Source organism: Denticeps clupeoides, chromosome 10 (assembly GCF_900700375.1).
Source record: "Denticeps clupeoides chromosome 10, fDenClu1.1, whole genome shotgun sequence".
Taxonomy (NCBI): domain Eukaryota; kingdom Metazoa; phylum Chordata; class Actinopteri; order Clupeiformes; family Denticipitidae; genus Denticeps; species Denticeps clupeoides.
The window spans coordinates 13,263,069-13,289,082 of record NC_041716.1 but is presented as its reverse complement, the minus strand read 5'-3'; the positions used below and the strand labels follow the sequence as shown (position 1 = coordinate 13,289,082).

The 26,014-nt window shown below is 44.0% G+C and overlaps 3 protein-coding genes across 6 annotated transcripts; 1 reads left to right on the top strand and 2 right to left on the bottom strand.

Moving 5' to 3' along the window:
- Window positions 1-59: 59 nt before the first annotated feature.
- Window positions 60-20,593, bottom strand: htr6 (5-hydroxytryptamine (serotonin) receptor 6). 4 transcript variants are annotated; one of them, XR_003751025.1, is made up of 4 exons: window positions 18,765-20,593; window positions 16,889-17,023; window positions 4,079-4,153; window positions 60-1,574 (listed from the first exon to the last, which is right to left on the bottom strand). XR_003751025.1 is itself a non-coding variant. In XM_028993524.1 (3 exons), the coding sequence occupies exons 1-3, from the start codon at window positions 19,629-19,631 to the stop codon at window positions 14,669-14,671; spliced, it is 1,359 nt and encodes a 452-aa protein (XP_028849357.1). In that variant the 5' UTR covers window positions 19,632-20,593; the 3' UTR covers window positions 13,550-14,668. The 4 variants fall into 4 exon arrangements, 2 of the variants coding, with proteins under 2 accessions (XP_028849357.1, XP_028849358.1); XR_003751024.1 differs by lacking the exons at window positions 60-1,574; window positions 4,079-4,153 and adding exons at window positions 14,923-15,025; window positions 15,246-15,482; XM_028993524.1 differs by lacking the exons at window positions 60-1,574; window positions 4,079-4,153 and adding an exon at window positions 13,550-15,025.
- Window positions 7,188-14,486, top strand: tmco4 (transmembrane and coiled-coil domains 4). The gene is made up of 14 exons (XM_028993523.1): window positions 7,188-7,319; window positions 8,036-8,186; window positions 8,276-8,450; window positions 8,519-8,546; window positions 8,632-8,761; window positions 9,238-9,335; window positions 9,688-9,831; window positions 10,199-10,318; window positions 10,500-10,664; window positions 11,555-11,691; window positions 11,969-12,053; window positions 12,265-12,382; window positions 12,459-12,576; window positions 13,664-14,486. The coding sequence occupies exons 1-14, from the start codon at window positions 7,274-7,276 to the stop codon at window positions 14,225-14,227; spliced, it is 2,079 nt and encodes a 692-aa protein (XP_028849356.1). The 5' UTR covers window positions 7,188-7,273; the 3' UTR covers window positions 14,228-14,486.
- Window positions 20,594-21,548: 955 nt separating the features above from the next.
- Window positions 21,549-23,998, bottom strand: micos10 (mitochondrial contact site and cristae organizing system subunit 10). The gene is made up of 4 exons (XM_028993526.1): window positions 23,724-23,998; window positions 22,708-22,755; window positions 22,393-22,502; window positions 21,549-21,722 (listed from the first exon to the last, which is right to left on the bottom strand). The coding sequence occupies exons 1-4, from the start codon at window positions 23,785-23,787 to the stop codon at window positions 21,714-21,716; spliced, it is 231 nt and encodes a 76-aa protein (XP_028849359.1). The 5' UTR covers window positions 23,788-23,998; the 3' UTR covers window positions 21,549-21,713.
- Between the last annotated feature and the right edge of the window lie 2,016 nt (window positions 23,999-26,014).

Sequence of the window (26,014 nt, the reverse complement as noted above, 5' to 3'; positions counted from 1 at the left end):
CGGGGGTTTAATACATGGTGGACAGGACAAGGGAAACATCACCAAACAATGACCCGACGGTGAACAGACACGAACAGGGCAGCTTTATACAATCATACACGGGTGAACACGATCAGGAAACATTACACAAGACTAATATGAATCTCCGTTCTGAACTCCGGACCCCGAGTAGCCCCTGCCGGACTGGATCATGACAATATTACATTTACCCCGTTTTCACTATTTTAGTGTATTAAAAATATAATAAGACTAATACAGCTGTACAGTACTGTGGGTCGCTAGCTATACACGCCTATCCAGCCCCCATACACACCTGTTGAACAAACACACCTTCACTGCCGTGTCAGGGCTGACGGATGTTGGTCGATTTCTGCTGCCCTCCCGGGCCTTCGGTGCACAGCTAGCCCGCACCCCGACATTGTTTGCGAGCTGGCAGGCTTTGCGGCCCTTGGCTTCTTGGTGCATGAGAGCTGCTCGAGTGACTCCCCCAACATGTGCCGACCTGCAGGCCCTCGGCTCTGCCTACCTGCCGACGAGTGACAGCATCAACACTGCCAAGAGCTGTCTTCTGAAGCCACAGGCATCTAAATATCAGCAAGAACCCACACCTGGAGAAACACTGGGCCAGTTAAGAGAGTGTGTGTGTGTGTGTGTGTCACTGCAGCTGAAAAGAAGCATCCAGTGAGAAACAAAATCTTGGAGAAAGCGTTCTGCAGACAGGGAAGAATGGAAGAATGTCTGTTTCCCTGGCGACCAGCAGCCACACGTGCAGACATATGATCGCCGTGATTACTAATCAGCTGTTAAATATGCAACATTCAAGTGATCGCAGTGGAATGTTAATTATTACTTACTTGAGAAGATTTATATGTTTTTCTGACGGCGAGGTGTTCCCTACAGGCATGGCGGCGGAGCCTGCCTGATATAAAGGTGTCACAGTTGGTCGTCGCCATGAAATTACTTGATGACATTACAGCTAATCCATTGCTGCGTCAAATTGTACGTGTAGACAGACAAATGCAACCTTTCCTCGTGGCCCGCAACATGTTGAGGAGAAATTCCAGAGATACCACGTCATGCTGCAGTGGAAGCTGTTCAGGTCAGTTGTTTATCTGCTGGATTCTGTGTGTTGGTTTTATTCCGAAGAGTTATCTTTCGGCGGTTTGTGGACCTGGGCAGTGACGTGATGAAAACCCTTCTTTTTTTTTTTTGGGTGTAGGAGTGAGTGTGTGCAGGGGTGAGGAAATAACAGTACGAAAATGCAAAAAAAATATCAGTGCAGATGCAGTTTGCTGTGATAGCACCACTTCCTTTCCAAAGAACGCCAAGCCCATCATCAGTAGACTTGGGGTTGTCTTGACAATAAAAACGTTCTCAAACAAAAGAGCTAAAAACATGTTGGGAAGTCGGGGGTTTCCACCGGAGCACTTAGAGAATGGGATATTCCAGTGCCCTCTCTTCCTGCTTTGTCTGATTTCGATTCATACCTGCGTCAACAACGCTTCCCCTCCCAGTCCACTCGTCCCCTGATTTCCTCTTTTCCAAACTCCATCCCAGCCTGCTGACGTTCTGAGCTGGTGTATTAAAAAAAAACACAATAAGGCTTGGGTGCTCTGTCCTCGCCTCGTACCTGGGGATTACTGTGATCTGCACGGAATGGAAATGATGTTAAGGAGTATCGACTAGCAAGGGAAGAATGAAGAATGAAGAAAGAATAAAAAAAGAACAATGTAAACACGTTTTTAAATGCAAGTGTTAATAGGGTCCAGTGGAAGTTATGTTTTGGTACCTTTAGAACACCCGGATTGAATTCTCTGTGGCTGAAATGTATTATGTTTTTACACACAGAAGTAAAATGACCCATTACACATACATTTGGTCGTTTTTCATGTTTTCTTTCCATTTCAAAACCAGAACCATCTGCCTTTAAATGCCATGTTCACTATTTCCTAAATGCTAAGCGTCAACGCCCTCTGTGCACTGGTGGACCCGTCCATGATGAAATAGAGCTATAATATTCGCTGCCAAAGGCCTTTAGCCATGGTGCGATGGTTCCTCCTGAGAGCCATTCCAGTGGCGACCTGGGCAGAAGCAGAAGTGTTTTTTCCCTGTACAAGAACGAGATATTTATTACAGTCTGCAGAGAGGATGCCTCTCGGGTGATGACGCTCTTGTGACTTTTTAAAGGCTGTGCTGGCTGCATTTGGTTCTTTAAAAAGATGCGTGCTTTAATGGACTAATATTCCTTCCTTGTGGACGAGTACAGAATTTCACTCTGACCACACAGTGTATACATTAAATATACTTAATTACCTCAGCCAAGTGTTTAAATGTTTTTACTGAATTGGAATCCATATTAGTTTTCTATTTTTGTGGCAGCTGTTGCCACAGAAGCGGGGACCTGAAAGTCATGGAACGAGAGGAGCGTCCTCAACTAGCTTCTCTTGCTGGAGTGTTTCCATCAGCAAGCATCGCCTGTTCTCCTCAGAGCCTCACAAAATTTGCTTCCTCATGGCCTCCCCGCACACTAAATACTCCCCTCACACTCTTTCCTGTCAGGCGTGGATCTGTCTATTCTGGCGCTGTTCTGTTATAACATGTTGTCCTTCGTAGTCAATTTATTCTTATTCCTTCACCCCTGTGTCTACATGGTGTTCCTGCTCTGCTGTGACTTACATTGGCTCAATATGAGGAAATGGGAGCCTGTGCCAGCAGTTTTCAAGCTTGACTGTCACAGTCTGACACACACACACACACACACACACACACACACACACACACACACACACACACACACATACAGGGCATTCCATGATAAGGACATTCTTCTTTATTCCTCACTTATCTTCAATTCAGTCATTCTCCCATTTACATAATTATTAAATAATTCATTACATTGCAATGCAATGTCATAGCCTTTAACAGGGAAGTTTATACAGATTTTACTTTTTTCAATTGTTATTTTCATTCTTGCTCTTTTCCTTACTCTGACTGAAATACACCCATGTGTTGGATGTGTTGGTACATGATTCCCCAAAAGACACGTTGGGGGATTTTCCAAGTACTCAAAGGATAGACTCCGACAAAGACCAACCCTGATCATTAGATGAGGTGTGGAGGTTTAGATGATTCAGTTGTCCTCAGCTAATTGGACTCAGAGGAGGAAACTGTACCAGATCCATTTTGTGACTGTACCGTTAATGGGATGGTCTCCAACCACTGCTGACCAGATGGAATTTTAGCATAGCTGCCATGGTGACCAGTTGGTGCTGTATCATTAAGAGATGTGTGGAAAGATTTGAATACTTTTTCTTTCCTAATCTTTGTTATTTGGCTTCTCGTCTCACTCTCCCCGGCCTCCTGTGTGACCTTGACTTTCTTTTCTTGACTTGGCTGCATTTCTAAACAGCTGCATAATCCCTCAGTTCTCACTTAAATAATTTTGGAGCAGTTTTCCCAACACACACCCCTACAGTACACACACACATACAGTACCCATACACTATCTAAAGTATGCTTATGTCTGCCACACCCTTGGATGCAAACACACAACATTGCAGTACACAAACACAATCACTGCCTATAGCCATATATTTCACCACACACACACACACACACACACACACACACACACACACACATCTACACATCACCTGTAGCATGACACATTATGTACAGGTTACATAAACATATCTACAATTAATCTTTATAGCACAGATACACCCATATACATAAATACATTAAGTTCCCCAGCAGGTTTGTTTCTAGGGAGTGAGGGATGCTTCAGGAACAGCAGTAGATTTAATATGACAACACGCTTTTCTGTAATGTCAGGTGTTTGTGTCTGTTTATGACAAACAGGAGGATGTGAAAAGGGGGTATGTTTCAAATTCACTTTCATTAGCTGCCAGAGCCCCACTGTGAAGACTTGTTTCAACACATTCAGTGTCGGATGCACTTACTGATGTGTTTACTTGTAATGACAGAACTGTATATGAGTGTGTGTGTGTGTGTGTGTGTGTGTGTGTGTGTGTTCCAGGAAAAATTCCAGATGTGAGGTGTGCAATGAATAACTCACCTATTATCAGACCCTCACCCCACCCCATCCTCTTCTGCATGTCCTGTATCAGAGTGTGACTCATAGTGTTAAAACCTGTCAGAGAAGAGACAAGAAGAAAAGAGAAGAGACAGGAAGAGAAGAAAATAGAAGAGAATAGAAGAGAACAGGAGAAAAGAAAAGAAAAGAAAAGAAAAGAAAAGAAGAGAAGAGAAGACAGTCTGTCTCAGGCTATGACTGGACTTGCCTGCCACACTGTAGCTGCAGTGCCTTCAGTACACTTCTCCTGTCAGAAAGGTCAAATGAGTTGAGAATGAACCCTATGGCCCTAGAGGGTGGGCTAGTAGGGCAACTTGCTTCAAACTGATTAGAGTTTCAAATGAACAAGGACAAAAGATTTAGCCAAAAGCAGGCAGATAAAGCTCTGAGGTGTAAATATTGTATATAAAATTTCTGGGTTTGCTTAGAGCCTTTCTTCTCAAACTGTTGTACACATGCCACTGGTGGTACTGGTCAGTTATGATGATTCATGATGATTGTTAAAATTCACTACAATCATACATATCGTTCATATTGGGAATAAAACGTCCTTCTGAAGAAACTAATTTTAATAATACTGCACTATTTTATAAATGCGTAGAGGGCCATATTTTTTCAAGAGTGTTTTTGAGTGCTTAGAGTGACCATCAAGCTCATTAGAATACATTACAGAATAATAACAAGGGCAGGAGTCATATCAAAGAGGATTAGGAAGATACAAAGGTTTGGCCAGTCCAAGCAAAACCTTTTGTTAATCAGTTCCTATATTCACTGGTTACAAAAGCATGGGAACCTTATTCATTTCATGGGAACCTTATTCATTTCGTCAGGGTGGTAGTAGCCTAGTGGGTAACACACTCGCTTACTACCATTGTGTCCCTGAGCAAGACACTTAACCCTAAGTTGCTCCAGGGAGACTGTCCCTGTAACTACTGATTGTAAGTCGCTCTGGATAAGAGCGTCTGATAAATGCTGTAAATGTAAATGTAAATGTAAATGTCTTCACTTCGTTGCACTTATTAACCTTCTCTTCACTCCCTTACCAAGTAAACACAGGAATTTTACTTGCACCTTCATTCATGGCAGACTGATGTCAAGCAGTAGATGTAAATCTCAGATAGACAGCATGTGTATCTGTGAGGAGATAAGATCTGCAGGGGTCATTGTTGACTCAGCCGCGTGCAGCGGGAGAGTCGCCCTGTTCAAACATTAGCCGACAGACAATCATGTGGGGAACAATGAAACTTGCGAGAGCTTAAACATCCGTCTCCGCTAATGCACTCTGCGTATTTCTAAATAGAGATATTGTGTGAATCTGTGACGGGAGGAGTGGAGAGTGGAATACCTGCTTGAACAGGAAATGTGCCGTGAAGCCAACGTTCAGCCCAGGCTTGCAGGGTCGGCAGATCTACACACACACACACACACACACACACACACACAACGGTATGATTGCGGAGGATGGTACCGGCTGGGGCGGTTCGAACTGCACCACACACCCAAAAAAACGTAGAAAGCACTGATGAGTGGATGAGTACAATGTGACCTTATCTGCCTTCATCCATCTCCCTCACTATAACACATACAAATTCCAGTTTTCCCATGTCCTGCTCATCTGAGCTACCCTCCCACACACCATCGCAGGCTTCTATGGCCTTAGATCTTCAGAAGCATCCAGCTGCAGCGGAATGAGTCACCATCACCTCAGCGAGAACATCTCCTTATCCAGACAAAATCGCACCACCAGGGAGAATGTGCTGAGCAATATATTTCAAAAACGACAAACTTTTATGTCCACTGTGAGGCAAATACTGTCAGATTAATGCTGTGATCAAACAAATTAGCCTGAAAGCAGAGGCTTCTACTGCCTCTTGCCAAACATGATGATGTTTTTGGAGGGAGAGAGAAACTCTGAAACATGCCACAAATGGTCAGAGCCATGATGGGAACAGAAGCAGAAGCAGAAACTGGCTTCCAGACCAGGGTGGTTAGAAGCTGCAATGGGATGGGCGCTTTCAAAGTGCAAAGAGGAAGAAGCTCTGAAATAATCACTGAACAGCACACACTGCCACCATCTTCTCTGCCTTAGCTGTTTTTCCAGTTCTGTTTCAGTAACATTTTTGCAACAGGACATTTTTAAGTAGCCAAATAGAACCATGACAAATCTTACAGAACTCTGACGAACAATGAACTCCATTTATATGCGTAACAAGAAATTTGGTTCAAGGTAAGTCACAAAAAAAACTTTCATAGGACTTGCTTTGTATCCAAAACATTTTGTCTTGAATAAAAAGGAACCCATGTCATTCCAGACATTCTTGTTTATTTTATTGTGTTTACTCATAATACTCTATATTAATTTGTTATTTCTGTAATTATAGTACAATGAGTGATTAAAAACCTTTTCACTATTATGTAAATATAATATACATTAAAATATCTTATATTGTAATGTTGTTGTTTACAGTATTCACAAAATTAAGTGCAAAGCTTAAAAAATCTACATGGTTTTCAGCTGGCAATTTTGAGCAAAGAAGAGCACATATGGATGACAGATGAAATATTTTGCTGTCTCTGGAAGCATTTTAAAGGGAGCGAGGCTTTTCCCTTTTTTTTAGACAGAAAGGCACGACAAATATCCCCTTTCCAGCAATAAGACACATCTGGTCATATTTACTCTGTAATCCCTTCACGATTTAAGGATCCCCAATCTGCAACACAGTCTCAGTTCAGGAGGACCACTGATAACACCTGCTGGTCATTATGGGTACCGTCTCACTATTCTTATTATATTATATTATATTATATTATATTATATTGTACATTTAGTTATATCAATGGGTACATTTACATATAGGTAGCCATAAATACATTACATCTTAAATAAAACAATACAATACATAGTTTTATTATTTTTCTTTATTTCCATTTACTTTGCTCAAAATTGCTCAAGTTACTTCTAATCATTTGCTACTACAAGCATATATTTATCAATTAATAAAAAAAAGGGAATTATAAATTGCTATTTTTGTTGCATTGTGGGCACCTGTCGCTTTAAGGTTCGTACCGTAATTTCATTGGCTGCTGGTGACAGAAAGGGCGGGGCTTAGCAGGGCCGCTGCGAAAGTTGTGCGCTGAACTTTGCGCAGCAGCGAACAGGCCAACTTCTCCGCCGACATGAGTTCTTCCAGCGGGACACGCTCGTTCCCCAAGTTAAACCCAGGTACTGTCTTTACTCGTGAGTGGCGACGAGCTTTTTGTGCTTTTGGGGGCTCTTTCCTTCAGAGCAGCTCGTCCAGCTGTTAATGCGTCCGGCCAGCGCGACGCACACGTTTCTGGCGACAAATCTCGCATGTTAGCAAAAATGAGCGCCACGACGGACAAACCGCCGCCACTTTAAGCGACGAATCAACTCCTGCTCCGTGGACCGGTCGCTGTTCGGAGATTTTAGACGCTCGGGTGGTCTGACTGCTGACGTCGGATCTGTATTCTGGTTTATCGTGCCATAATAATTCTCTCCGTGGCCGTGGGCGAGATGCACTTCATTCCACCCTTGGGGGGGGTGTTGGGAAGTATTTTGCAACTGTTGCCAGACGGCTTTTGGGTGAAGGACCCACGTCGACCAGCGGCGTCGTTGCAGCCGATAAACACATCCTCTATTGCGGTTCTTACAGCCAAAATGTTGGAATGAAGGTTCCAGTCGTACCTTAACCAGGCTACCGGTGAGTGTGGGGGTTTAGTCAAGTCAACTTTATTTCTAAAGCACTTCAACAGTGGTACCAGTGCACCAAAGTGCTGTACAGGCATAAAAGGACACTCAGATATACCTAAGATAAATACAGTCAAATACAACAAATAGGGATAAAAAATTTTATAATAATCATGACTTGTACTGGTGTAAATTAAGAGTGAATGTTAAGTTAAGATTCCTTCCAACAGATCCTGGGGGAGCCAAAGCCGGGGAGCCCGATCACAACCTTTCAGGATCGGATGCTGTGATTGGCAGACAGCTCAGTGAGCCAGGCCGGTTTGCCTATGCTGGACTTTGTGGTGTGTCCCTGGGTCAGCTATTTCCTGGACCTGATCAGAGGTGTTGAATTGCGGACCATGAGTAGCCCTTACTCCTGGAGTAGCCCATATCTAAAACGGAGCGCTCTGATAAATGACGTGTGTTTGTAGGTGTTTCCGCGAGACCTTTTTGGAAAGCTTGGTGTGCTGGCTGGGCCTGGATGAGTCTGTGATGCCCGTGATGGGGGCGTTCCTGTCTGGGCTGGGCTTTGAGGGGTCCGACACCTTCCTGTCCATTCTGCACGCTGAGCCATTACTTTGTCCAGGGGCAATGCCCATCACTCAGGTGAGGGAACATCTGTGTGGATGTGCATCTCTGCAACTATATAATAATCTCTCTTTCTCCTTTCATAGGACCTGGTGTCTTTTGCAGTGAAAGACGGTACGTTTGCATCATGGTTAATTTACAAACTAAACAGCCAAACAGGACCGGATTGTTCCCCCAACTCTCTTAACCTTCCACCCAGGTCAGTATGACGCTAGAGCCCGAGTTCTGGCTCGACACGTGAGCTGCCTGTTGCGTGTCACTCCACAGCAGCTGGAAGAGTTTGAGGAGACCCTGGGAGAGCAACTGAGCGAGAGAGGAGAGGAGAGCGAGTGAGTATGAGCAGGAGCGAGTCTTACTGATGCATATATTCTTATATTCTTCTCTTGTCACCCCGCTACAACACACCTCACAGTGACAAAACCACCCCCGAGGACCCCGTCCCTCTAATTTACAGTGCTTGTTTAAAGTGTGTGTTTTACTACAACCAAATGCAAAGTTATTCTGAATGAACATTGCATTGAACATTGACTTTGAGCTAGCTCTTGTTATTTTGGGGTGTATGTGCTCACTTTTAAAACAGTAGAGTTAATTTCATAAATATTTCAATAATTTCAACATGCTGCTCTCTCTCTTGTTGCAATGCGGTCAACCCGGGTCTGCAGCTGGTGTAAGTATTTTGGTTCCCTGCATCCTCTGTGGTTTTGCACTCTTTGGGTGTAGATTGGTTTACTGTTGGGTTATCGAAATGAAGAACTTTGTCCTAGCCACCACATATTTCCATCACTTCCATTTTTTTCCCCTACAGGGAAGAGTCATCTCGGAGACGTAGGAAGGAGAGAGGGAGAAAGTTGCGGCGCTACCTGCTAATTGGCCTGGCCACTGTAGGCGGAGGTACCGTGATTGGTGAGTGTTGGTTAAGCATAGCTGTAGAACACGAGGGAGCACTGAGTAAATGCTTTGCATTTACATTTACAGCATTTACCAGATGCTCTTATCCAGAGCGACTTACGATCAGTAGTTACAGGGACAGTCCCCCCCTGGAGCAACTCAGGGTTAAGTGTCTTGCTTAGGGACACAATGGTAGTAAGTGGGATTTGAACCTGGGTCTTCTGGTTCATAGGCGAGTGTGTTACCCACTAGGCTACTACCACGCTTTTCACATCACATGTGCATTGTGCCTCTTTTTCTGAACATCAGCTATATACTGTATAGCTATACGGTACTGTGCAAATATGCATGTGTTTGTGTGCATCAGGTGTGACTGGTGGCCTGGCAGCTCCCTTTGTTGCTGCTGGAGCTGGAGCTGTGTTGGGTGCTGGTGGGGCTGCAGTTCTTGGGTCAGCGACGGGCATCGCTATTATGGCTTCACTCTTTGGTGCTGCTGGTGCTGGATTGACTGGTAATCTCAGCTAATATTGGTCTCTGACATTGCCATTGCGGGAAATATCCCTTAATCTTAATTATATAGAAGGTGTCATAGCAGGGAGAGGTAAACTTTAAACCCTCCCATAACACCATACCTGTATTAAGTGAATCTAAATCACTCTTTAATTGTATAAACTGTTTTTAGGACATTGTTATATTTCTGTCGAGATTATATGCAGTTATATAAGGAACATATATGTGAATCTATAAAACATTGCATAATTTATGCAATTATTGTGCATAGTGGACACTAAACCACATACCACATACTTTTCTATAAAGATGAAGACAAGACTGTCCAATCACAATGCTCCTGAATTTTTTCAATCAAATAATCTCAGGTTACAAGATGAACAAGCGTGTGGGTGCCATTGAGGAGTTTGAGTTCCTGCCACTGAGTACAGGGAAGCACCTTCATGTTACGTTAGCAGTGACTGGCTGGCTGTGCAGCGGCAAATACAGTAAGCAAATTTTACTCTCTACTAGCACTCTATAATGAGCTCTTTAAAGATTTTTTAATCTATGAAGAAGATTAGTTCCATGTAATCGCTTCCAAATATTCAGGACAAACCAATTTCATTAGTTGTCCTAAACAGAATATAGGCCGTTCGTTAATGTACTTTTGTATGGGTGTGCGGACAGGCTCTTTCCAGGGTCCGTGGAGCAGCCTTGGTGCCTGCGGTGAGCAGTACTGCCTGGTATGGGAGTCGCGCTACCTGCGAGATCTGGGCTCCGCTCTTGACTCCATTGTGGATGGGTTGGTCAGCATGGTGGCCCAGGAGGCTTTGAAATACACTGTGCTGTCAGGTAGGGACCGTGTGCATGTAGCGCACATGCACAGCATTGCCCTTCGTTTTATCACAAAATCATGAGTATGGTGATCGAGTGCGATGTTGAGGACCACACTACATCAGCAAGTGCAACAGTGGGGAAATTGTAATCAAAAGGTCACTGAGGTCCCCTTGAGCAAAGTACCATCCACTCATATTGCTCCCACTGCTTCCTCACGGGATGGGTTAAAAGCAGAGGACACATTTATTGTGTGTCTCATGTGACAATTGATCACTTTCACTTCACACATAATTCGTACAACATTAGAAACCGTTTCTTCTGCGATATGCATGTGGACAGTTGTGGACAGTTATTTGTGAGTTTTGACTGCAGTAGTACCACTATATAGTGGTATGCACTGTAATGCATACTACACAACTCAGTATGATGTGAAAGTGCAGCACAGCGCATGGTGCTTGCAGCGAAATGTGTACCCTTACTGGCTTAGTGAGGTTCGGGATTTGAGCCCACAACCTGCTTTGCTTCCTTACTCACTAAACCACCACTTACTGTATGAATATCACTGTACAACAAGTCAGTAGTTTCATGAATACTCAGCTCACTCGTTTAGAGTATTGTTCTGTACTTTTTTTCATGTTTCTATCTTTCACGATAGGTCTGTTAAAGAGTTTTCGATATAGTTGCCTATCCAATTTGTCTGGACCAATTTCAAAATGAAATGCGTATTGGATCGCGGAGGGCACCAAATGGTCCAACATTTTACCAAGTACCGTTGCATTGCACATGATCCTGCGCCGCTGTGTTCTCGCTTTGTGGTACGCTCTTCTCAAGATATCGCGGCCATGCGCTTACTGCTGCCGTCTGTGCCGCACCACTCGCCACTAAATCTCTGAATCTCACTGCAGGAATCGTGACCGCACTTACATGGCCTGCCTCCCTGCTGGCCGTTGCGAGTGTCATTGACAATCCATGGGGTGTTTGTCTGAGTCGCTCCGCCGAGGTGGGAAAACACCTGGCACAGGTGCTCCGCAGCAGGCAGCAGGTAAGCACAAGGTGGGCGGCCGCGCTGTTTTGTTCCTTTGTGCATCGCTTAAGGAAGCTATTAGAAACCAAGTGGCATAATAACTCTCTCTATGAATAAATCCCTGCCGAGCAATCTTTTGCGTGCTCATCTCCCTGCAGCTCTGAGGGCAATAATTACCTTTTTGATTTGCATATCCTCAGGTATAAGTGCATGGAGCACATACATGCTAATGGCGAGAGCAATACTGTGTGTTAATGGATCCTTTCTTTTCTTTTCTTTTTTGTGCTCAATAAAGGGGAAGCGACCTGTTAGTCTAATTGGATTCAGCCTTGGAGCAAGAGTTATCTACTTCTGCTTACAGGAGCTGGCAAACGACCAGGGTGGGTGCATTTCTCGCTAACACAAAAGCACTGGACTTTAGCAGCCCGGTTGAAAAGCACAAGTAAAGACTTAGCATCCTCCTGAGACTCTGGGGAACTATGGAGTCTGCCAGATCTCCGTGTCAGAATGAGTGGCTTCTCTCTCACAGAAAGTGTGCTGAGAATGGCAGGCTGACCTTTTGGAGACAAATGCTGTTCTCATTAATCCCAGGTGGAGAAGGTGTTGTGGAGGACGTGATACTTCTCGGAGCTCCTGTGGATGGCTCAGACAAGGCGTGGGAGAGGCTGTCCAGGGTTGTCGCTGGAAGGATTGTGAATGGCTACTGCAGGTGGGGTGGTGAAGAATTGTGGGTAATTGTGTGAGGTGACTACAGGGTGATGATAGCTCATTTGGTCTTTCTTTAGAGGGGACTGGCTTCTGGGCTTTCTGTATCGAAGCTCATCGGTCCAGCTGTCTGTAGCTGGCCTGCAGCCGATCAGTCTGAGCAATCATCGGATAATCAATGTTGACCTGTCATCAGTGGTAAGTCAGTATCACTGCAAGACGGCTCAAGACATTAAAAATAACATATGGCACACCAATGAGCCGGAATAGGCAGTTTTAAAAAGTATATTAGCTTCAAATATGTATAAGTGGGGTAGTATTAATTGGATAAGAATAGTATTACACTTAATTCACACTGCTCTTAAATATATCCCGTTCAGCTCGGACAGTTAATACAGTTTACAAGCCTTGTATCATCAGTCTGTTGTAACATCAGATGACCCGACATGACTGGACCGACAGTGGGCTGTAAGCAGGACCTTGAGGAACACCAAAGGCATTTAATAATATATAAATTGTCATTATATATGTGAATTGTCAGAGTATTACACAGTCATGCCTACTGTTCAAAGTGTTTTTGTACTTTGAGCACGTTTTGTAGGTATATTTACAGCACATTTCACTCTTCTGATAATTCTGTTATTGTAAGCCATTCGTTGGATAATCCTTAGGCGGGTTCATGGTCTTAGTCACGTGAATTTTCTGAATGGCTAAGCGACCTTGTAAACATAAAACCATGTTAGTAATAGAATAAGGGATAACAGTGGAAATCTGGACTTTTTAATATGAATGTCAATAGAAAGGAAAATTAAAGTTGAATCTGGTACTAATATAGGATAAACTAGATTTGATTGAATTTCATTTTATTTGTTTCACATAAAAGAGATTTGCTCTGATCTCGCTGCGCCTCCACTCAGTTCTATCCAGTCTGGCTCTGACACAAGGTTTCATGGAAACCATAAAATATCTCACCGAGTACAAAAAGAAGCATTCAGGTGTGAATGTGGCTGTGTAAAAAGCAAACGTATAATACCACACAAGAGCCTTTATCTCAATTAGACTGACACATCGTGCTAGACATTTAGGAAATTATTCAATGTAGCGATATTATTTATGTGCGAGAATACAATTGACCAAAGCATCCACAGTGGATGAATAAGGAGACTGCAGATGAGATGCTGAACATTTTATGAAAGTGCCGCACAAAGACCAAACAGAAATACAGTGAGAAACTAGCTTTTCACAGATTTTCACCCACACCCCTCTTGTGAAATTAATTTTGTAGGTCAAAGGTCACCTCGACTACATGCGTCAGATGGACACAATTCTGGTGGCGGTGGGTTGGCCCACACGTGACGGGGCGGGCACACACTCCAAGCAACCTGACACGCTGGCTAAAGGAGGACCCTTGGCAAATCCAATAAGGAAATCTTCACAGAACGAACATCTATGTGAGCCAGAGTCTGGTCAGGATTTGAGTACAACAGCCAGGGAGGTTTCTCCACCCAGAGAGTTAGAGGAGGACGGCTGGGACATCCCTGACATCTCAGATCTGTTGGACTCCCTTACTGAGCCTGACAGTATTTCTGAAGGTCTGAAAGCTGACAGTGGTGTGCACAGCCCTCAAAAGACTGAAGAGTCCAACTTGGACGAGGACAGAGACACTGAGGACACATGGGACTGGGACACCACGCACTGGACAACCGAACACACACACCACTTGAACAGTAAACACAAGGCACATGACAGACTGCCCAATGACAAACCTTCAGATTCATCACATTTGCACCGCTGCCCAGTGTCTGAACTTACTTTCGAAACATCTACAGACGATAGCAATATTCATTAATTCAGCCAAAATTCAGGGCTGGTATCTTAATTTATTCCTGGATCACAATGACAGAACAATGTTCCTGTAAAATCTGGGAAGTGTCGTTTCTGCTGAAATATATGATCTGTTAGTGTCCGCCATACTGAAGGCACAGTTTGCCGAATTACAGACCATGACTGTGGTAATTAAGCTCGTCCTTGATGCTTTCTAATTTTCCCCTGTCTGCCTTTATTTGTGTGTCTGATGGTTGTTATGGTAATAACGAGAGTGCAGATGATCCCTTGCAGATCTCAAGTTGTCTGTTCGCCCACCTCCCTCCCGGTCGGCCTGGATTCTTCCTCACACCACCCCCTCAGCGATTTGGCAACGCCGGCACTCGTACAGGCTTCAGCGTTCAGCCAGTCTGTCCTCCTGCCGTGCCCTGGCTGCCGTAGCGCAGCCCGTCCGTTTGCTCGCGGCTCAGTCCAATTTGTCGACCTGGTTGGGAAGGAGCAGCGGCAGCTCAATGCGGGCCTGCTCAGTGTCGAGTAGGTTTACCGCATCCGTGGCCGTAGCGTGGGGCTGGGGAGGGTCAGAAGTGAGCGAGGGGGGTTCAGAAGGCAGGCGAGGCTCGCCAGAGTTCCGCAATGAGAGCGACAGGTTGGGTGAGGGTCGCCGTGGCGACTGGGAGGAGGAGCAACAAGGCAGCAGACGCCCCAGGGCTCGTTTGAAGTCTCGCATGAAGAGGGGGTAGATGATGGGGTTAATGGTGCTGTTGCAGTAGCCCAACCAGGTGATGGCATCGAAGAGCGTGGGGGGCACACACTCACACACAGCCTGGCATGAGAACACAAACAAGGCTTAGAGACGGGCGCAGACAGCCTGTTGACACAAGGGGGAGGGAAAGGCTGGGCACAAATCGGGGCGCAATCACTCAGCACATTGGCTGAGAGTGGGATGGGGGAGGGGGCAACAAAGACCCCTCTGCTGCATTTTGTGAGTCAAAAGGGGGACGCAGATGGGAGATGAAAACAGAAGAGCAAAATGGTGTACTTACTGATGAAGATAAAGAAAAAAATCCCTCTTCTCATTTGTCATATTAATTTGTCCTTGAGTGCATCTTTTTGCACAGGTTATTTGAAGAGATTTGTCCTCATGAGGGGATGCAAAATTAAATAGCTGTTTCTTCAACTTAACATTCATTTCCAGCCTCGCTTCTGGTAAAATATGTCAGGCAGAAAGCTAATGAATCCAGAAATACAAAGTGCAGAATGCGCAGTATCGGTAACTTCCACTGGTTTAGGGAAAAAAAAAAATTCTATAATTTGTAGCTAATAGGTATGATAATAACAAAGTTCCCTTTGTTTACAGTTACATTTATAATGTGTATAAATTTACAAAATGAAACACAGTTATTATTCTACTTTTCATACGTTTAATAAGCAGTGTGATGTCATATAAATTAATATGAACCTGCAGGAATATATATACATACATGCATACATACATCACCTTTACACACATACAGTCAAGCCCAGAAATATTCATACCCCTGGCAAATTTTATGTCGACCAGAAATGACATGGATGTCTCCCTCACCTTGTTGTTTAGATCCCTCCACTGGATTTAAGTTAGTTCTCTGGCAGGGTTCTTGTCTGCTAACCATTTCTTCACTACTTTTGCTGTGTGTTTTGGGTCGTTGTCGTACTGAAATGTCCATTTGTGCCCAAGGCCATGTTTCTCTGCAAACTCCCTGATGTTTTTGTTGAGAATTTTGGGTATTGCTCTTTTTTTCACTGTGCTGGACCATTGGCTGAAAACATTAGGTTCCCACCACCACGTTTGACAGTGGGGATGGTGTTCTTGGGGTTGGAGACTTCTCCTTTTTTATGCTAATGATGAAGGAAACATCATTGTGGCCAAACAATTACATTTTTGTTTCATTTTTTTGTTTTGACCATAACACAGGAGACCAGAAGTCTTTTTCTTTGTCCAGATGATCATTTGCAAAGGCCAAGCGGGCTTTTATGTGCAACTGGAGAAGTGGCGTCCTCCTTGGTCTGCGCCCATGGAAAACAGCAGTGTTCAGTGTCCGTTGGACTGTGCCTTGTGACCAGCAGAGCCCAGATTCACCACGATGGCCCTGATCGTGATCCTCTCACTATCCTGCTTTTGGCTTCCTACCATGTCCTCTGAGATTTTACACAGTGAACATATTTTATTTTTTAATAATACTTTGCACTGTAGCCACTGGAACTTGAACATTTAGATATGGCCTCGTAGACCTTTACTGACTTGTGGGCAGCCGCAGGTCCTCACTGAGCTCCTTTGTCTTATCCATAACTGTCCACAAACCAGCTGCACAGAGCTGCTGTTTTTCACCTGCTGAGTTGATTAAAACAGTTGTTCCCAATTAATCAGGGTAATTGGGATGCTTTAGAACAGGTTGGACTATTTGGAATGGTATAGAGCTTTGGATGTTCCCAGAGACTGTGACAATTTGCTATGAATAATTAACTGTATATGCTTGACTGTATATGCTTAAGCGCCATATATATATTTTTTATTTTTTTTTATATATATATATATATATAAATAAAAAATGACACACACACACACATCAGTGATGAGTGCTGACTTGGCAATGTTCGCATTGACCTGTGGAATGGTACCGTTGACCCGTGCCCTGCTGGTACTGACCTGTGCCATGTTGGTGATGAAGAAGGGCAGCCACGCGCTGAAGAACAGGCCCAGAAGGACACCCAGTGTCAGACTGGCCTTCACTGCCCTCCTGCCCTGCCTGTGTGCCAGCCTTCTCTCGCTGTTCACTGACAACTGCAGGAGAAAGGGCTTTTACTGCATTGAGGAATGTGACATGGGATGGATTTCAATGGTATGGTGACAAAAAAAGAATTACAGAGCACCAATGTATGGAAGTCACAGTTATGAAAGCATTGTGCACAGTTATGAAGTGCACAGTTATGAAAGCAATGCAGAGCGCTGGTTTAAATGACATAAAACAGCATGCATACATACTGTGATGATGGAATGAAAAGACATGTAACAAATGAGGCTTAATATTAAGGACCATATTTTCCTGGCACCAAAACATTGTCAGTGGAGAGTACAAATGCCATAAAATAGTTTGTTCACACAAATAAATTAATGCAAACAAGAAAGGACTGATTTGAAATTATTAGTTTACTATCCACTCAGCACTTTTTATGTGAAATTATTTCTGAAATAGTGAGACACTTAAGTGATGTTTTTTATAAAATGGAGGAGAACATAGCATAAACTATTGATTGCTAAGCATAGTGCACCATGCCATATATCGGTACTCTGTTACAGCAAGTCTGGTTCAAATCTGGTGTTTCATTCATCTTATTTACACCATTGTTGGACTCATCAGCCAGTCAGTGAGGCTGCTGTCAACAATCCCACTGATCCCATCAAGATCGAAATGTTTCATCATGGGATAAAGGTGATTACTTTGTATTGATGTCAGTGTATTTCTTGGTGCTGGCCCCAAGCCCGGGTGCCAGGACAATTATGTGGACAGCCAGACTAGAGGGTGCACTACTTGGCACCTTACCATACACTGCACTCCTTTCACTGGTTTGGCACTATCACCGTCATTTTTGTTGTCTAGCCCCATTTTTCTGTCACACTTTATGTCAGTATGTTACTTTGTCTTAATGTTATATGTAGCTCATGGTTCCAGAGAAATTACGTTTCACTGTACTGTCTAACCTGTGTGCAGCTGAAAGGAAAATAAAGCTCACTTCACTTGACCGAGGGGGGATTCTTCTATGTCTCTTCAATTGGACCCACACCATGTCAGCATGTCTTCCTGTATGTGTAAAGCTGCAACCTATGAGAAGTTATTATAGAGTGCCTCCTTATAATCTGCAACTCACGACAACCTTCAGTTGAAAGCGGTAGCCCGCAAAAATAAGGTCTCTTGTTATACCGTTGCCTTTGTCCTTCAGTACAGCCTAACAATAGCCGCGCACAGACCTTTAGCATATGCACTCGCTGCTTATCAAAGGCATTTTAGACTTTCTTTATGTCTCAAACTTCATGACATCTCACTATTCAGATGCTGTTGCTTTCATGTAGTGAAGGGCAGTTGCACATTGGCACTTCATTTGGAAAGCGGGGACGATTGAGCGCACAGTGGCAAGGCCAGTGCCCGGAGACAAGCACCACACGTGCGAAACGCACACACAGATCCGCAAGCTGACGCACAAAGGAGCTCTGTCAGCCGCAGATTCGCACTGCTCATTAGTACTGCCCGTCTTCCCTTCTTCCAGATTCCCGCTGTTTGGGTTCTGGTTCAGTTGGGCTTTGTCCTCTAATCTGTACTTACCCTATTTGGCCCAAATAGGTGGTGCCATCTTACATTCTGGGTCTAACCAAAAACTGAATTTGGGGCGATGGTGCAAAATACAGTATTGTGTAACGAATGTTTTAATTAGTCTTGTTAAAAGGGGGGTCTTCTACATTCCTTACATTTGGGCCAATACAGTACTCTGACCTGCCTGGATAAACTCTACCTGATTCCTGTTCTCACCGGTGCGTGGCGTGACGCTGGGGGGTCTGCCTGGCTGTAGTCGTCTCCATCTTGGGCGTGGCCGGGCGAGGGCGGGTGGAACGGCTGGTCGGGTGAATGCTGAGGGTACGGCGGGTGTGTGAGAGCGGCCACCTGCCTGGCCTGTCGCCGAGCGGCCAGCAGGATGCGGCAGTAGGTGAAGCAGATCGCCGTGGACGGTAGGAAGAAGGTCAGGCAGGTGGCCACCAGGGCAAAGGGCAGCGTGACCCGCAGGCGGCACTGCACAGATGGGCCGCCCGTGGACGGGAGCTGATGGAAGTAGGAGGGTGGGTAGTGTGGGCCCAGGCCCAGGGAGGTGGTGTTGGCATCTCTTTGGCCCAGGCTGTGCCAGTCCATCTTAATTGGCAGAAAGGAGGTGAGGGCAGCCAGGCCCCAGGCTCCACCCACCAGCAGCAGTGCCCGGGGTGGGGTCATGCGTTGCTTGTAGCGCAGCGGTGAGATGATGAGCAGGTAGCGGTCCAGGCTGATGACGCACAGGTTCAGGATAGAGGCGCTGCAGCACATCACGTCAAAGCACAGCCACACGGGGCAGAAGTCCACCCACAGCACCCAAGCCCCACAGAGCACGTTGAGCATGGCCGGTGGCATCACCACCACCGACACCATCAGGTCCGACAGGAACAAGGACACCAGGAAGCAGTTGGACGTGCAGCGCAGGGAGCGCTGGGCAAACACGAGGGCGATGAGCAGAACGTTCCCGCACGCCGTCATCAAGATGATGAGGGTCAGCAGCGCAGCCAAGAGCCAGGGGCCACTGCCGCCGACGCTCCAGTCGCCGCCATCTGCTCTGGCCGCTGACCCGAGCACCGCCTGCGAGGGACCGCTCATCGCGTCAGAGGGTCATCACCTCGTCCGATCCGCTTCTCCAAGGCAGCAGGGCACCCAAGTACGGAAAAGGACATCTCCGCCCTTCCCAAGATCAGACGTTCAACTCGATGAGACCGAAGAGGGCGAAGGGACGGGTTCTCCCCCCCCGGCGTCCGTCTCGCCGCTCCTGTGGGTCAGATCCATATGCTCAGCTCCCCCCTCTCAAGCCGTCTGCGCTCAGGTGTCAGGGACAGCGCGAGGGACCCACGAGCGGCGGTCCGGCGTCTCCTCGCCTGAGCGGCGGTCCGGCGTCTCCTCGCCTGAGTGCCAGTGTGTGTGTGTGTGTGCGTGCGCGTGCGAGATGTTCTCTTCCTCTCGGTGCGTTTCAAAGCTACGTGTCATGATGACACTCAACGGGGGAGGGAAATGGGGAGAGGGGGGCTCCACTGAGACAGAGCGCGGCGTGAAAGGAAAAAACGGGAAAGGGCGGATTATTTGACATTTTTGCAGCACCAAAAGGCTAAATGAACAGTTTCCTGTGGGCGGTTGTGGTTTTCTTGTCTCGTCTTCTTTCCCTCTCCAACCTTCCTCGTGTCTTCCAGCTTTCGCAGACAAACATGTGAGGCCGCGATGTTCCACCAAACTAGTGCTTTTTTTTTTCCTCAAGTGCCCCTGCGCCTACAAGTGCTGTGCAGGTATCATCACAGACACGCCTTTTCTCCTACTCCTAATCCGCACGGCTGCCACTCCACAACGCCCGGCAGCTTATCTCCCGCTTTTAGGGGGAAGAGCGTGTCCAGGCATTCACCACTGACGCATGCGTCTGCATGTCCACGCTCAGCGCTAATTATTCACCACTACTTAAAAGAGTAGCCATCATAATGCTGGACATGCTTGTCACCTAAAACAGGGACATGACTGGGAAAGGGTGGGTCTCAGGAGCATAGAACTATTCTATGTGCAACAAGTGCAACAAATCTAGATCAAAAAACTAAAGAGAACAAAATATTTAAAAAAAAAAAAAAAAAAAAAAAAGGGAGGACGTTGTTGTGGGGATGAATTATTAGAAGTAAAAATAATGCTACACATAATTGGAATTGACTCTGTTCCCTAACCCTAACAATTTAGGGTTTAATAATAAGAATATTTGAAGCCCTCATTAGTAAATATTTTTTTCATCATAAAAGTTTTGTTCATGTGACACATAAAGAGCCACTTGCATATTGTTGTTCCTGATTAGCACTATTTTACATTCAATCTTATATATATTCTAAAATAATTAACACTAAATATTTACTAATGGGGCAGTGGTGGCCTAGAGGTTAAGGAAGCGGCCCCGTAAACAGAAGGTTGCCGGTTCGAATCCCGATCTGCCAAGGAGCCACTGAGGTGCCACTGAGCAAAGCACCGTCCCCACACACTGCTCCCCGGCGCCTGTCATGGCTGCCCACTGCTCACTCAGGGTGATGGGATAAATGCAGAGGACAAATTTCACTGTGTGCACCGTGTGCTGTGCTGCTGTGTATCACATGTGACAATCACTTCACTTTACTTTATAAATGATTTTGCAAACAGAAGCTCAGTCCACAGCAGTGCACATCTGACTGATATAAATATTAAACATCACGCAGTATAAAAGCAGTAAACTCAGTAATCTGATTGCAGAGGAATAGTTAGGCTGACTCCTATCTCTTGGCAAGCAGTACAGCAAACGGTGACACAATGAAATGTGCCTTCTGCTTTTAACCATCACCCTTGGTGAGCAGTGGGCAGCCATGATAGGCGAAAATCCCTCAATACGTAGGCAATGTCTCTCAAGGCAGTCCGCACTAGTTCTGATCAAAGGGATGACCATTCACATATTTAGATTTTACTGACATGAGATCTGTCCCATGTATCTGTCTATCCATTCATCCATCTAATTATACAACAAGCATATTTTAGTACAGTTTCAGATTTATTGTTTTTAACAGCTTTCATTAAATAAAACAAAAAGTCATTTCAGGCACATGAAAAAGGGACGGAGTAAAATGAAGGTCACCGGTGTAATTGCAAGCAAAGCAAACTCCAAAATCCAAAGACATTCTGCTCAGCAAGCCCACACTACTGCTCCTGCACAAATGGAGGACACAAAAGATGAGTAATTCTACTTCAGTATGTATTCGAGCAAAGCAGCGAAACAAACAAGGTGGGGGGACAAACTGACTTCAGTCCAGAATGTAGAGCACTCCATTTCAAGCAGGTGAATACACAGAACAGTGGCTCACACATTCTTTCTTTAAACGTGATTACAAGACCATTTTTTCAGCAGCGCATTACGCTGCTGGGAAATGGCTGGTCAGCTTTCAGCACGTGATGGACAGGTGGCTCACTGTACTTATCAATTGTTTGAGGTTGTAACACATTTTCCATTTCAGAATAACAATTTAATTTTAATTTCCCGTATCGGGGGGGAAAATGCATGGACATTTGATTTCAAATTAAAAAAAAAAGTTCATATGTATTGCATTGCAGTGTTGTCCCTTTGAAATACAATGTTTGAATTTTTCACAGCCAATTAAAAAGTGATGTCTAATTTAATTACCAATGACTGGAACAGAGAAAGTGCAAAATTCTTTTAACCTTTCTGCACTATGCTTGATCAAATTTATTTTCTGACAAATTATTGCTTAGATTTTAGATAATAGTCCCATACTTAAACAGAGCTGGAAATTACTGAAATCAAATTTCAAACTTCAACATGCCAACTAATAGAAATTCATGAGTTCCTTGTTGTACAGACCTTAGGAACACTCCTGTGGAGAATATATGGTGACCTCAAGTCATTCTGGCAGTTTGAATAGGACATCCCAAGGCCAGCTCCAGTGGCAAACGCAATGGGCCATGTGCGTCCTAAAGGATCAGATAGACAGCCGGTGATCTTCTGTTCATTATTAATAAGTAAGCATGGATCTGGCATCCATTATTGTCCTTAGGCCAGGTAGGTAAGAGCAATATGTACAGGACTGAGACATTCAGCATGGTAGGAAGTTTATTAAATGATAATTGATGTTTGTTCATCTGGTCATAATATAAGAGTATGAATAAGCATACTTACGTTTGAAAAATACAACAGAGAAGACAATCCCCAACCCAAGACCAGCACCTAGAAAAAAAGAAAAAAGCAATTTACATTTACATTCATCTTATTAGTAGATACAGGGACAGCCCCCCCCCCCCCCCCATGGAGTCCCCCCAGGGATACAATATAGTATGTGAGGGTTTAAACCTGTGACTTGGTGGTTTTCTGGTTTTTAAGCTACTACCATCCCCTAAAATCAATTGTTATCTCCATAGAAACAGACATGTACACACCCACACATATACTCTGGTCATATTATAGTGAATTCATAATATAGTAACACACACATACAATACAGGCCAAAAGTCTGGACACACCTTCTCCTTCAATGTGTTTTCTTTATTTCCATGACCATTTACATTGGTAGATTCTCACTGAAGGCATCAGAACTATGAATGAACACATGTGGAGTTATGTACTTAATAAAAAGTGGAGACCTGGCCTCCACAGTCACCGGACCTGAACCCAATCGAGATGGTTTGGGGTGAGCTGGACCAACAAGTGCTAAACACCTCTGGGAACTCCTTCAAGACTGTTGGAGAACCATTTCAGGTGACGACCTCTTGAAGCTCATCGAGAGAATGCCAAGAGTGTGCAAAGCGGTAATAAGAGAAAATGGCTGCTATTTGAAGAAACTAGAATATAAAACACGTTTTCAGTTATTTCACCTTTTTTTGTTAAGTACATAACTCCACATGTGTCCATTCATAGTTTTGATGCCTTCAGTGAGAATCTACCAACGTAAATGGTCATGAAAATAAAGAAAACACATTGAATGAGAAAGTGTGTCCAAACCTTTGGCCTGTACTGTACACTCTGGTCAGATTATAGTGAACTCATAATAGAGTAACACACACACACACACGCATTTCTCCCGGACAGGCTGACATTGACCTGTCTGCCCTAGCGAGCCCACAGCGGTACATGGCAGCTAGTAAAACGCTTCGAGTATCTGCAGCACAGCCGATCCAATACCAGCTCCTGATACCTACCGAGCTTTACCACAGAGTCGGCGAGGCAGCGGTCCAACTTCTGACCCAGCTCCTTTTCTGACATGTTTCCTGAAGATCTCCGGCAGGGCGTAACCTAGTACTCAACCCGCTTCAGCTTCTTCTCCGTCTTCCCCCCCCCCCTTCATTCTGAGAGTCAAGAAGCGCATATCGCCACCTAACGGTCAGCGGCCTCAACAGCATAGAGACGATGCTGCCCTCTGGCGGTCATAAAATCAATAAAAATATAACCACACAAAAGATTTTTGACATTGATGCCCAGCTATTTTTGAGATGTGAGTTTGAGATGTGAGAAAACTTATGTAATGTAAAAAACTTAGGTTTTAGTATGGGATTCACTTTGTGTATGCATGAAGGAGCACAGATAAATAAGATATTTAACACTGTAGCACTGTACATATATGCATGTTATATTTCGAACACTTATTTGCACAATGAACTTATTAAAATGAAGTTATTGAAAAAGGGTTGTTGATTTAATTGTTGAATTGTTGTCCCCTCAACCACTATATCATGCAAAAAGTCCTGGGCGAGAAACTGTTCACCGTATCAAAATATCCATATAAATACTTCATATGTGTTCATAACACTTCACTGCTCAGTGACAACAACAATATACAAAATTGAATGTGGTTGACCAAAGTGAAGCCTTAAAGTAACAAAATGTTTTATGGGTTTCACAGAAAATGAGCCAAAGGTAATCTGGAAGTGAAAGTGAAGTAATTCTCATCGTGGCGGTTTAGGATTCAAACCGGCAACCTTCTGATTAGGGGTTCATTTCCTTACCCACTAGGCCACCACTGGCTAATCTCAGGTTTAAATATTAATTATATTATATTAATAGTATTATTAATAATAAAATAACAATTGGCAATAATTATAATATACTATATTAATAGTATTATTAACTATTAAATAACAATTGACAATAATTGTAATAAATTAATAATAATCATAAATAATAATTAGCAACATAATTTGCTGTTGAACTGTCCAAAACAACAATAAGTACACTTCAATGAGAAGTGTAAAAGATATGTAAAGGTTTTTTTTAAAAGTTAAACGTTTTTGTTTTAATAAATACAAAGCTGTGTGTATGTATATGTGTGTGAGTATTTGAGTAATGTGCAGTAAAAATGTACGTTTTTTAAATTATTATCTTTTTAAATGTTTCAACATGGTGAGACTGCTGAAATGTATAAACTAAAACCAGGGATTGCATGCAAGAATGTTGGACAAATTCCTGCCCCCTATTAATATTGTGGCCTCTTGATGGCCCCTAGATTTTGTCACTAGCAGCCTGCACCGGGGAAATAAATATTTGATACACTGGCAATTATTTCAAATAATCACACCTCAGTTGTGAGAACTGAGTATAAAAACTCCAGAAATTGTACAATTCTATTTCCAAATAATTATTCTGCATTATATGGCATGAAATAAGAATTTATACACTAGGAAAACAGAACTTAGCGTTTTGTACAGAAGCGTTTGACTGACAGATGATTCGGAACAGAGCACTGCGGAGTGTGGCTCTGAACACATCGGCTGCTTAATAATTACTGCACTAATATAAAAATACAGTCACAGACTAATAATGTGCCATTTTTTCCCTTGCCATTTTGAAAGAGCTTTGAAATTTAGCATCATCAACTTCTTGTCCTCAAACTGGCCAAGGATGGCTAAACTGAACAATCAATATTCTCTCACTTCCTATTGTACGGATTTAGTGCATTTGATTGTAAGAAATGTTCATCCTAAAAAGATGCACGTGCCAATTAAATTCGGTGCTGATACGTGAAAGCATGTGCAACTGCTAGTGCACAAAAAAAAGGGCTGTGCTTCACTCCCGGGACCCTTTTTTCCGGAGGCCCATGTTCCTCTAATTCCTGACGAGTGTGCACAATTTCAAGAGTTTTTGAGAACAGGAAAAGGCCTCAAAATGCCCAAAACCTCCAATAATGATAATAATTAAAATCCTTACGGGGCCCTTCGAGGGATCGGGCCCTAATGGTAATCATCAACAGGGCTTTGCAGCTTCGGTGCAGTCCAGCCTAAAACAATAAAAAATTTAGTATCTAGATAGTATTTAGCCTAGTTCATTTCATTTCATTTTACAAATCGTCTACAGACCCCTAGTGTTTGAGACTTTGACCTTTAAACAAGAAAATACATCGTCGCAGTATCAGTAAATGAAAAAAAACCTAGAAATTGTATTGTCCCTCTAAAAGTAGCATAGGCCTTAAAACAAAATAATTTTTAAAAATGTAACG

Bases quoted from the DNA above. Each gene is read 5' to 3' on its own strand.
- micos10 (XM_028993526.1), bottom strand. From the start codon at position 23,787: ATGTCAGAAAAGGAGCTGGGTCAGAAGTTGGACCGCTGCCTCGCCGAC. The intron at 22,756-23,723 runs GTAGGTATCAGG...CTTTTTTTCTAG, and splicing joins CGACTCTGTGGTAAAGCTCG to GTGCTGGTCTTGGGTTGGGG. The intron at 22,503-22,707 runs GTAAGTATGCTT...CTGATCCTTTAG, and splicing joins CTCTGTTGTATTTTTCAAAC to GACGCACATGGCCCATTGCG.
- htr6 (XM_028993524.1), bottom strand. From the start codon at position 19,631: ATGAGCGGTCCCTCGCAGGCGGTGCTCGGGTCAGCGGCCAGAGCAGAT. The intron at 17,024-18,764 runs GTGAGAACAGGA...TTTCTCCTGCAG, and splicing joins CAGCGTCACGCCACGCACCG to TTGTCAGTGAACAGCGAGAG. The intron at 15,026-16,888 runs GTCAGTACCAGC...TTCTCATGCCAG, and splicing joins TCATCACCAACATGGCACAG to GCTGTGTGTGAGTGTGTGCC.
- tmco4 (XM_028993523.1), top strand. From the start codon at position 7,274: ATGAGTTCTTCCAGCGGGACACGCTCGTTCCCCAAGTTAAACCCAG. The intron at 8,187-8,275 runs GTGTTGAATTGC...GTGTGTTTGTAG, and splicing joins TTTCCTGGACCTGATCAGAG to GTGTTTCCGCGAGACCTTTT. The intron at 9,832-10,198 runs GTAATCTCAGCT...AAATAATCTCAG, and splicing joins TGCTGGTGCTGGATTGACTG to GTTACAAGATGAACAAGCGT.